The sequence below is a fragment of the Pleurodeles waltl genome, chromosome 5, assembly GCF_031143425.1.
Source record: "Pleurodeles waltl isolate 20211129_DDA chromosome 5, aPleWal1.hap1.20221129, whole genome shotgun sequence".
In the NCBI taxonomy this organism is placed as follows: domain Eukaryota; kingdom Metazoa; phylum Chordata; class Amphibia; order Caudata; family Salamandridae; genus Pleurodeles; species Pleurodeles waltl.
The window spans coordinates 50,940,987-50,953,305 of NC_090444.1; the positions used below are offsets into that span (position 1 = coordinate 50,940,987).

General features: G+C 43.7%; 1 protein-coding gene across 6 annotated transcripts in view; it reads left to right on the forward strand.

Moving 5' to 3' along the window:
- Positions 1–12,319, forward strand: part of LOC138297205 (WAP four-disulfide core domain protein 8-like) — a 340,016-nt gene that overhangs the window by 106,262 nt on the left and 221,435 nt on the right. For 4 of the 6 annotated variants that reach the window (XM_069236695.1, XM_069236692.1, XM_069236697.1 and 1 more), the window contains one exon: positions 7,280–7,420. The exons of the other annotated variants lie outside the window; for them this stretch is intronic. In XM_069236695.1, the coding sequence (XP_069092796.1) occupies positions 7,280–7,420 (141 nt within the window). The remainder of the gene's footprint in view (positions 1–7,279; positions 7,421–12,319) is intronic. 6 annotated transcript variants of the gene reach the window in all.

The window sequence follows — 12,319 nt, forward strand, 5'->3', positions numbered from 1 at the left end:
TACAGGCACTCATACACTCTGTCACTCACCTATACAACCACTCACACACCCAGTCATTTGTCTGTATATCAACTCACACACCCAGTATCTCACTGATACCACCAGCAACGGACCCAGACACTCACTCATTCCCCCAATCAGACTTGCAGTCACTCATCCACACAGTCACTTACACACCTAGTCACTCACCTCTACACTCTACAGCCATTAACACTCAATCACTCGTTCATGCAAGCACTCACAAACCCAGGCATTTACCCATGAAGACACTCCTGCAGCCAGAAACTAACCATTTAGACACTCACACATACAGTTACTCATCCATATAATCATGCCTACAGCTAGTCACTCAACCATATGGTCATTGATACATCCAGTCACTCACCTATACAGACACTCATGCACTCAGTCATTCACCTGTATAGCCAGTCACACACCTAGACTCTCACCCATCCAGCCAGTCAACTACCCATACAGCCATTCATAACCCAACTCACTCAGTCGTACATCCACTTGCACATGCAGTCACTCACCTATACAGACACTCATGCACCTAGTCACTCACCCATAGAGCTACTCACACACTCTGCCACTATTCAAACTAGTCAACATATTTGTATTTTAGAAATAAATAAATGGTCCTTACAAGGACCTTTTTTCTTTTTTGAAAGTTTTTGGGTGTTTTTCAACTGTTGTTTAACATTTTGCGCATGTTGCACTTTTTTGCAGAAAATGGCAACTTCATCAAACTCAGAAATGCTTGGAGGAATATCTGATGGCACGTCTCCAGCAGATGTTTCTGCAACCTGTCCTCCAGGTGTACCAGCACCACCTTCAGTTTCCAACCTCTCCATTTCCACACGAGCCAACCACATCAAGTGCATAGTACTTAAATGTTTGTACATGCTGGAGGTTCAGCAAGAGTACTTGAGCTCACTTCACCAGGAAAATTTTTTGTGCTTTTTTATACAGGCTGCATGTAACTTTCCTTGCATTATCTTTTTTCAACTTCTGTAATCGTGAGGATATGCAACACAGTACTCTCTTTTCTTTTTGGTGACACCTCCTCTTCTTCATCCAAAAGGATATGATCTTCAACCTCCTGGTCCTGCTGTGAAGCTGCCATGATGTGTGAAAAAGGAAAGCAAGCTAGAAATGCAGAAGCAGTAACTGTGTCTGAGCTAGACAAGTGTAAAATCACACAGCCACACCCTGAATTAGTTGGAATAGGTGGGACCTGTCACAACTTCTAGAAAAGCATTTAAATGTTGTTAAAAATGTATTTAAGTATAAAAACATTAGTTTAAAGGGCATTGTAGTGAACCCCTGTATACAATACAAACATAAAAAAGAGTAAACAAGTGCTTTAGGCGATTTAAAAAAATACTGGATTCACACACCCAACGTGAATCCAAAAATACGTGCACACACGCTGCGCAATGCCATAACGACTTTCAAAGAAGTGTTTAAAACTTTTTAAAGCAATTGACAGTAGTATGAAATTTAAAGAAAAATGTTATTAATGCACCAATCTAAAACGGCGTTTTCTAAATTTACAATTCACGGTAGAGTTGCGCACTATGTGCAAAGTTTTGCATATGGTGCGCAAATCCTAATTTGTGTTTGAAAAAATAGTAAGAATTTAGGAACAAAACATACTAATTCAATGAAAAAATTAAACATTATAGGGTTGTTATAGATAGCTAATCAACTTGAAAAAAAACATAGAAATTCACAGAAGACAGGCAAAGGTTACAGAGGCGTTATAGTTAGGTGATGGACTATAAAAACATACTGATGCACTAAAAAAACAAAGGTTACAGGTAAGTTATAATTAGGAATACATTTCAGACAGACAAAGCAAGTGAAATTCATAGATACGGAGAAATACAAAGCAGTGCAAGTTGCTGCGTTGCCTTATTCTGCGCCAGAGAGGTGGTCCATGGAAGTTACAGTGGGATTTCCCAGGCAACAACCATGGTTATTGAGGCTGCTCCAGAATTACATAGTCACGTAAAACTGGGGCAGTGCCAAAACCTTATGCCTCCCCAGAGGAGAAATATTGGTATTTTGCCTAATTTTTTCTCTTTCCATGTGTGCTGCAATCTGCACCACCCATCTAAAGAGGAAAATGCCTCTTGCAAATGTTTTTGTGCAGGAAGGTGCCCATTCATGCACAAAATCGTGCAACACGGGCACCCATGCTTGGTGCATGGGTGCATGTGTTGGTGCTAGGCAGTAAATTGTGCACAGTGCAGGGGGAAAGGAAACAAATGCAAAGTGTCACGTGCCAAACATGGATGACAATTCACCAAAATGCCCAGGGGTAGCGGAAGTGATATCACATGACTTTTGACCCCAGGACATCACAGGAATGGACATCATTTGACCTTTGTCCTGAAGTTATCCTAGGAAGTGATTTCACCAGAGTTCACGACCACGAAATAAGTGCGGGGTCCATTTTTTGAAAAAATAAAGAAGTATAAATTTCCCAAGCAAGCCTATCGACTGCTCTGGCATTCATCATTATTACTCTGCATCATCATGCTAGAGAGCTGTACAACCATCATACTGTGATGTATTTTTTTGCTGGAGGAAATGACTGCTTTTCTTGCCCTGTCTACCTCTTTTATCTCTCCCCTTCTCTGATTTAAAATCTCTCTCTCCCTTATCATATATATATATATATTACATTTATCTCTGCAGTTCTTCACATCTCTCTTGTCCTCTAATATCACCACTCTCTTCAGCCCGGCTCATTCTCTTCACTGTCACCTTTTCTCCTGTTTCTCCATATTGTCATCGGCCTCTTCAACCTTTTCTATATAATTTGACTCTTTTTCCCATCTCCCTCTTGCATCTATCCTTTTTTTACCTGTCTCCACTATTAGCCATCTGTTTCCCACCTGTCGATCTATTTATCATCTCTGACATGTCTCCTTTGCTCTCAGTTACATTTCTCGCCTCTCTTTCTTTTTACTCTCTCCTCTGTCTGTATCTCCTCTTTATACTTCATCTGTCCTTTCTTGACACTTCCCTTTCTCAGCTGTTTTTGTAGGTCGAGCGTTAGAATTCGGCCTGCTGTATACTTTTAGTATACTATAGAGTGAGTTTCAGCGTTTCCATTTGTTAGTTGCAGTGTCCTTCAAAATTCCTTGCTTGCTAGTGGTCAGTTCTGCCTCTTTGTCCTGCCTTTTTTCACTTTGGCAGCAGTACAAAGTACAGTGTATTATCTCTTCTGTAAGGGACTTTTCTTTGGCATTTGCCTGTTTCACCTCAACAGTGTGGATGCTTGTTCAGTTACTCCTCCCCACCAGGTCCCTCTGTAAACATAAACCAACAGCAGAGGTGGACTTTTCCAGGGCCAGCTCACCCTTGCTCTCTTCCTTTTGTTATTTTCAGTCTGTGTGGCAATAAAAGTCCAGTCAGTAATTTACAACGCTATGCTCTCTAACTAGAGCAAACACGAGACTATTGCATCATGCCAGGGACATTCATACATTTCACTGAGGCATTTGCATTTTCAGAGAAACTGGGCTCGCATTTGCTCGAGTTAGAGCTATTAGCTTTTCTTCTGACAGCATTCTGCCTGTATGCCCGGCAGTAAGCAAGCAAGGGTTTTTAGAAAGCAGGGACTTTAGTTGGCTCCATTCAGCTGAAGCTTCTCTCCTACATAGAGGTCTGTGTGAAGGTGAGAGCAGCCCACACAGTACAGCTGTGCAAAAACCCTCCTGGCATCCATTGCCACAGCTGCACTCAGCTTAATGCATGGGTTGCATTTACAGAGATTTTAGCTTAAAAACACACAGTTCTTTGCACCAAGCCCCCAGGTATGAATTTGAACCCCGCCCAAAGGATTTGCCACACACATAACCTTTCAGTTCACCTAGGAGCCAAAATATGCATTTTTCATTTCTAGAAGCTTTGGCCCCTTCCAGTGCCAATGGCCTTGATATTAATGCTGCTGCAGGGCTATTTTCTATGGAAACACACCTTTGTCATGCTGAATAATCCACTGTGAGGGCATTAAACACTTGGACGCCATACAGAGAAATGATTCCTTTGAACTCTACGCTGTAAAGTGCTCACCCTTCAATAATGGAAAAATGTTGACTGTAGGAAGTGAAAATAAGTAAAGGCAAAATTCAAAGGGGAACGGCGCGACTCTGATCTTGCCAATAAACAGAATAACAAGTTGGTAGGACTGCTAACATTTTGAGAAATGTTGAGGCTGGTTACACCACAGCATTTCACGGGAATTTCAAATAATATAGTGACATAGTTGTAAAGTAAAGAAGGGAATGCTTTGCATGCAGGTTAGCGTTGTTGTCCTCGGGTAAGGGCGAGGCTTGGATGTTGGCCATGTGTTTGGATAATTGTCTTTAGAGATTTTGGAGATTTCTTTACCTTCCATATCCAAAGTACAGACGTGCAAAATTGTGTGATGTTCTTTTCACAAAATTCTATGAAACTTGTAAAATTACAATTTCAGAGCGTAATGTAGTTCGCTGTATCTTCCATGCAGTATCTTGCATGACTTTTCAAGTGCACCCTGAGCTGGACTGAAAATCAAAACCTACTTTGGCAAAAATACTGAAACCTTCCAGCTCTCTTCGTCTCCTTGTGCAGTCTCTTTCCATCCATAGATTCTCTTTCTACTCTCCTCTCTATTCTCCCTTGAACCATTTCTCTGTCTCCTCCTCCCCCAACCTACCCCTTCCGTTGTTTACAAAACCTACAAGTAGTTTGAAATAGAACAGTTTGCATTGTTTTTAGTGCACCATGTACAACTCATGATGCTCCTATCCAGCAACTGCACTGGTTGCCAATGGAGCGTCGTATTGAAGTCCTGTTGCATGGTATATAAGGCAATTACAGGTGTGTTCCCTGCCCGATTAAGAAGATAGTGTCCTGCAGATACTCTCCTCACGATCCCCTAGTTCTGTTAGTCAAGGATTGGCAACTGTTGCATTTTTTTAGGGTTGCACACGCAGGCAATCTAGTCTGCTGTAATCTCTGTGGGCTTTTGACCACTCCCACTGCATGCCCATCAGTTCCGTTGGCTTGTGGGCTTGCCTTTTAAAAATCGCTTGATTTCATTTGTGAAAGCCATTTATACATCATGCCTTTTCCAGGGTTTATCCCTCCTCGAGAGCACTGGCCACCTACTGAAAACATACAAGGCTCCATGTTTTTGGCATGGCTTCTGGACTACTTTTTTCTTTTTATTTCCTACCCAGTGTGATTTCGCTGGGCAGTAGTTGAGTGCTTTGCATGACATCAACCCTGTTACATTAATAATTGCTGATATGTTTGAATACGAGCAAACTTCTGTTTCCTTTTTTGTGCTCCTTCACGCTCATGGCGTGGCGCTTTAAATCGGCTTGGTTATGTAAAACTGTATTACTTTTCAATTTCAATTTATGTGGCAATAAAAGTCCAGTTTGGACTTTCCAATGCTAATAGCTCTAAGTCGAGCAAATGCCAGACCTATTGCATTGCAAATGCTTGTTATCCTTTTTTACTGTACAAGTTGCAGATAATCTTAGGGGCACCTCACAAAGGAGCCACCAGGTTATTTTTACTGAACGTGCTTTACACGGTTAAGGCAACAGAAAGTAAACAAGTTTCCCGGAGCAATGTTTAATTTCTGTTCCTTGCACCGCCTTCACTACCTTTGAGGTTAGGGGCGCAGAGGCAGTGCCAGAGGTCGCTAGGGGCAAGCTAGCGGTCGCAGCTGTGACCTCTGGCGGCCCCTCGATGACATCCATGGTGCCGACTTCTCCAAAAATCTAATTCCGAAAAGGAGCAGTGCATCTTCTTTCGGCTGACCTAATAAATTAACAACTAAGCTGCAAAGTACTCCTGCCCATATGTGGACAGAGGATGCCAATCTAACAATTTACATGTGGGACTTTCTAAAGCCAAAAGTGGATTTAATTTAGATTCCTCCCTCCCCACATCTATACAAGTAGTATGGGAAAATATAATCCCCAATTGTTGGGGCACCTTTGGCTCTGGGAAGATGCAGCCCGCTTGTTTTAAGAAGCGCCCAGTAGCAGGACTGTTTCAATTACCAGAGCACTAATCTTGAAAATGGGACTGGCACAACAGGAAGTCAAACTTTAATAAACCATCAAAACACTTCACACTTTTATCCCTCTCCCAGAAGTGCTCTGCAGCCACCCAATGTCACCTTCAATGTTCACACATCTGACTAATACATCCATTACCTAAAACTGTATGACCTCACCTTCATCCTTCTGCGGTTGATAAAATGGTTACCATTGACTTGTGTAACAATAAACACCTGTTATTTAGCACCAAGATCCCAAAGGGTGAAGGTGCACTTTACAAACTCAAGTTTAGGCTGTGGTGTGCTACATTTAGTTCTCAGCTGCTCACCCTAAGCCATCTCCCTGAGTAAGGCATGAGTAGCTCTGCTTTACTTCCCTGAGTATCGAATGCTAAAAGGGGGACCTTGGTGCTACCACTTGGGTTCACTAGTTTGAACAGCCACAGGACCGCAGAGTAAAAAGGTCTCAGTTTGCACCCTAGCAGCCCAGCTCTCCCTGCCATTGATGAAATGTATTCCCATGTTGAACGGTGGAGTTCCCAGCTGCTGTATATTATGATTCTTATAGCTTTTATTAAGATTAATGTATTATCTAAGCATTTTATTAGCTATCCTATAATGTTGACTATTTCATTTTTAATAGCTCAGGGTGTATTTCGTTTGGTTAATATAAGCCTCCAACCTCCTGTGAAACAGGAAGGGTTGACATGGCCATACAAGAAAGAGGGTTTAGCAGTCCCTATTTATGGATTATTAAGGGAGTAGGGAGGATGTGTACCGCCTGGTAGATGGTAAATGGTATCACATTCCCATGTTCTTAGGCTTACCTTGACACATCTTTTATTCCATAGTATGTCATCCATCTGACTTTAGTCTGTTGCATACATGTTTCCCCTATGCTCATTGCATATCACCCCTGCTGCTATGTATAGGTCCACATTACACTGAACTACTGTATGCAATGTGTATGCTATCTCATGCATTTGAAGCACATAAGGCTTTTATTGCTCAATCTTTTGGAGGGGTGTAATTATTGGTGTCAATGAAAAAACAATAAGCTAAGGGACAGAGAGAAGAGAGACAGAGAGAAAATATGTATAGAACAGAGTCAGAGAAGTAGTAATTGATTGATGAAATGGTGAATTTGATATGCAAGGTGTGAAGTATTCATTATCTACAGTCAATCTATTTTCCTTGTTACAGCTCAATCTGATCTCTGTCCCCTCCTGACTTCTGCTGAACTCAACAAGTGCGATGAGGTTGTAATAGGCTGCCAGAGTGACTTTGAGTGTCTCACAGATGAGAGGTGCTGCTTCAGCATGTGTGAAGACAAATGTGTAAAAGGTATTCTATCAGCATTACATCATTCATCCAATCAGTTGATTAATTCTCCATACTTATGTGGAATTTGTCAGTGAAAAGCTTTATAGGGGCTAAAGCAGTAGTGCTGGAAATGCAGCAGTAACTAGATGAATTTATGTGTTCATCGGATATCAGATGACATGACAAGGCAAGTGGAAATCCTGGCATGGAATCACCATTCCATGTTGTAAGGCTCAGGTGGGTGCAGAGTGGGATAGGTTGAGATGGGATAAGAATTGGATAAAGTCAGCCTGCAATTGGATCAGAATGAGACAGGGTGAACCTAGGTTTTATTGGCGTGAGGGTGACATGGGATCAGAATGTGAGTAGGTGGGATTAGAGATGGGTGGAGTGAGGCTGACGTGGGATCTGGGTGACATAGGATGCAGCCAGGTGTGATCAGAGTTGCTGCAGAAGAGGGCTGCACATATGGATGCATGAACTGGAGACGAGTGACTCAAGCCTGGGGAGGACTCTGAGCTACATAAAGCCTGCTATGTTATGTTTCTGATCCTTGTTTAGTCCTATCGGCCACTGATAAGGCCTCCTAGTACTTGTGGGTGTCTGAGTATGTGTTGACGCTCTGTACATGGAAGGTATAGTAGGTGTGGTGGTCTGGTTCTTACAAGGGAGCTGGTGCTTGCATGCTGGTGAGTAGAATAAGGATTGGTAAGGTGTTAGGGCCAGGAAGATGTAGGTTGGTAGGTGAAAGGAGGAATATGATTGAAGTTAGGTGTTATTTTCATGTGTCTTTTATAGAGTTGGTGACTTTGGGATTAGGAGTCTGAGAGCACAGAGTAAAACACAGACATACTCTCCCGCCATCCATTGATTTTTCACAAGTATAAAACCAGTAATGCTATTAATCTCCCTCCAAGCTAGCTGCAGTCATCAATAAATCACAGTGAGCGTCTCAAGGCACTGAAAAAGCAGAAAGAAGACAGATGCAAGAGTGATGCAGCAGAATATGGAGCACTTCACCTGGGACCTGTTCAATGAGGTCGCCCTGTGTCCTCCATTAAGTAGATCCTGGGAGGAGTGAGGGGCCCTGGGAGGTGGTCGGTGGGTCTAGGTTGGAGGCAGAAAAATAACAGATGGCAAGGAGAAATCAGTGAAAATGAGGGAAAAGAAATGCAAAGGCACACAAAAAAACTGAGAAAAAAACGAAGGAGAAAGCAGTGAAAATTAGGGAAAGCAAGGAGAAAGCACACAAAAAAGGGAAAAAGCAAGGAGAAAGCAGTGAAAATGAGGGAAAAACAAGGAGAAGGCACTTAAAAAAAGGGGAAAATGCAAGGAGAACGTAAGCAAATAAAATGGGGAAAAGAAAAGATAAAACCGTCAAAACTAGGGAAAAGAAATGAGAAGGAACACAAAACCTAGGTGAAAAGCAAGGAGAAAGCAGTGAGTACAAGGGAAAGGCAAGCAGAAGACACTCAAAAAATGGGGAAAAAAGCAAGGAGAAGACAGAAGCATGAGCGATGCAGCAGAAAGGGGAGAGCTAGGCCTAGGCCTCTGGGTCATGGAAGCCTCTATCATCACTGCTGCCTCAACCAGAAGAATAGTAGCAGGAATAATAGGACTTTGAATAATGATTACACCTAGTAACCAGGTCATGGCCATCTCACGCCAACTCTGAATGAAATGAGGAAGCACCCAATCTCATATATGAGGCAGACACTGTAACCAAACAATAAAAATATAACCAGTGTGATGTTTAATACCAAAATATGGATTTCACAAGTCACCTGAGCTCCAAAATAATCATGTATTTTCAGCATGTGTGCCGTTAATATACGAGGAGACCTATAACCTTTTTTTTTTTTTTTTAATATTTTTATTAACAATTTGCTGTTATACAAATACAGAATGATTTTGTATGGTAGTTGAGGTTTCCCATGCAACTCAGGCTGTTACATACGTTTGGTCAAATATCACATACTTTCTTTTACCTTTACATCAATTTGAATTGCTTATGGTCTAATTCTGAAGCCTTGCCTGTGCACCACATGAGAGCTATGCCATTGATCTGATTGTTGTACATCTAAAACAGTCTTTAACTGAAATTAAACAGGCTAATGGTGCAATGGAACTTGTATGGGCAGGTGGTACCATTGTCTGAAGTCAACCTCTTTTCCGTTACCCTGGAGCAGGGTTGGCACTTTTCATGTTATCCATCCCTATTTTAATCCCAAAACGGTAATTCCCTCAAATAATGCCCGTTCCCTCTAACCCCACTCGGTCATTTCTGTGCCCTTTGCTGTGCATTCCATGTTTGTCTTCGTTTCCCTTCTAGTGTCTTCTAGGTTCCATACCCTGGATTTATCCTTCCCTACCCCAGGAGTTGTGTCACAGCCAACCTCTATCTTGGTCCTTTAGTTTTTATTTTTATGTCAGTCCCTCTGTGGTTGTGTCCGTACGCCTCAGCATCCCTTCCCACTTTGTCAGTATCTCCTCCCATTCTGGAGCGATGGGGGTCTGGCGGAGTCCACGCTCCTCCTCTCTCTTCAGTATCTGCAGTTCTGCTCTAGCCCACTTCTCTACTTCCCATCTCCATTCTGTCGGTGACGGGCATCTGGGGGATTTCCACCACAAGGTGATCAGTCTCCGGTATAAAATCAGAGCAAGGTTCAGAAAATGACTCCTCACCTTCCCACGTGGGAGTCCGGGTCCAAGACCCACTAGGCACACATTGGGAGGTAGGGTCAAATCCCTTTCAAGCAGTCTAGAGAGGTCCGCCAACACACTGCCCCAGCCCTGACACAGGTCTGGGCAGCTCCACACCATGTGGTCGAAGTCTGCGTTCACGTCACTGCACCTGGGGCATGCCCTGGGGACCCCGCGTACATTAAGGATAAGCGGTGTGGGGTGAGGTACGTCCTGTGCGTGTAATTATATTGAGTATATCTCAGTCTCGTGTTTCTCGACACTTCCTTTGGGTACGCTAGCACTCTACTCCACTCTGAGTCTGTTATTTCATTTTCCAAGGATCTCTCCCACCCCTCCTGTAAGGATTGCATTGGGTCAAGGGCTCCTTCCTATTGGGCTCCATACAGTCTTGTGATGCGGTGTGCATCATCCCCCAATGTTAGGAGGAGGTGTAATATCTGATGGGTGGCAGGCTCTGCATTCACTGTTTCCCAGAGTTCCCATAGATTATGTGTTAACTTTTGGTACAGAAGGAATTGTCCCAGATGGAGTCCCCTATCATTCACTAGATCAGTGAAGGACCTCAACACCTCATCCCGGAATAAGTCACCTACCGTCTCTACTCCTGCCCTTTTCCAAATCCCGAGCCCTGTACCCACCAAGCCATCCTCCCCTAGATCTAGTATTAGGGCGGTCAGTGGCAAGGCCGGAGAATAAGGGGATCCCACCCCCACTCGTCTTGCACACCTCTTCCAGCAAAGAATGGCTACTTTCATCATCATTTCATTTGGCGTGCACCTTCTTATTAATCAATTGCTCTATGACTCGGTCCGTACCTCTATCTCCCACTGTAATCCATCTGTCCAGGTATCCCTTTCCAACTAACCAACTGGTGACCCATTGCGGTTGGCATGACAGGTAGTAGGCCTCAAAATCTGTAACCCCCAGGCCTCCTGCTAAAGTTGGTCTACACAGGGTCGGGAGTGCTGTACGTCTGCGGTCATCATCCCAGATAAGCTCCCTAATAGAGTATTTAACTCTCAAAACCACGCTGAAGGAATCGATAATGGTAGGTTAGCAAAATAATAGAGGAGGCGGAGGAGCATGATCATTTTAGATAAATAAATTCTGGCCATGATGGATAGTTTTAATGTGCGCCAGAAACAATGGCCCGTATTTATACTCCGTTTGCGCCGAATTAGCGTGGTTTTTTTCGACGCAAATTCGGCGCAAAACTAACGCCATATTTATACTTTGGCGTTAGACGCGTCTAGCGCCAAAGTATGGGCAAATAGCGTCATTTTTTTGCGTGAACGCCTTCCTTGCGTTAATGAGATGCAAGGAAGGCGTTCCCGTCTAAAAAAATGACGGCGACGCAAATGCGTCGTATTTATACTCCCGGGCAAAAATCACGCCCGGGAGTGGTCGGGTCAAAAAACCCCGCATTTGCGCCACTTTTTAACGCCTGGGTCAGGGTAGGCGTTAAGGGGCCTGTGGGCTCAAAATGAGCCCACAGGTGCCCTCCCATGCCCCCAGGGACCCCCCCTGCCACCCTTGCCCATCCCAGGAGGACACCCAAGGATGGAGGGACCCATCCCAGGGACATTCAGGTAAGTTCAGGTAAGTATAATTTGTTATTATTTTTTTTTTTTTTTGGTGTCATAGGGGGGCCTTATTTGTGCCCCCCTACATGCCACTATGCCCAATGACCATGCCCAGGGGACATAAGTCCCCTGGGCATGGCCATTGGGCAAGGGGGCATGACTCCTGTCTTTACTAAGACAGGAGTCATTTAAATGGCGTCTGGGCGTCGAAAAAAATGGCGCAAATCGGGTTGAGGCGATTTTTTTGCCTCAACCTGACTTGCCCCATTTTAAGACGCCCAAACGCCATTTTCCCCCTACGCCGGCGCTGCCTGGTCTACGTGGTTTTTTTCCACACACACCAGGCAGCACCGGTCTGCTAGCGCCGGCTAACGCCATTCCATAAATACGGCGCCCGCATGGCGCTTCAGAATGGCGTTAGACGGCGCTAAATTTTTTTACGCTAAACTGCGTTAGCGCAGTTTAGCGTCAAAAAGTATAAATGTGGGCCAATGTTTCCATCTCTCCGATCCCCAGTCTCATGGTATACCTGTATACGCAAATACTTAAAAGTGCATGGAGCCCAAACTATGTCCCCAGGGCAGGAGGAGGGTTGCCCATAAGTTTGTGTTAGGGGAAAAATGAATGCCTT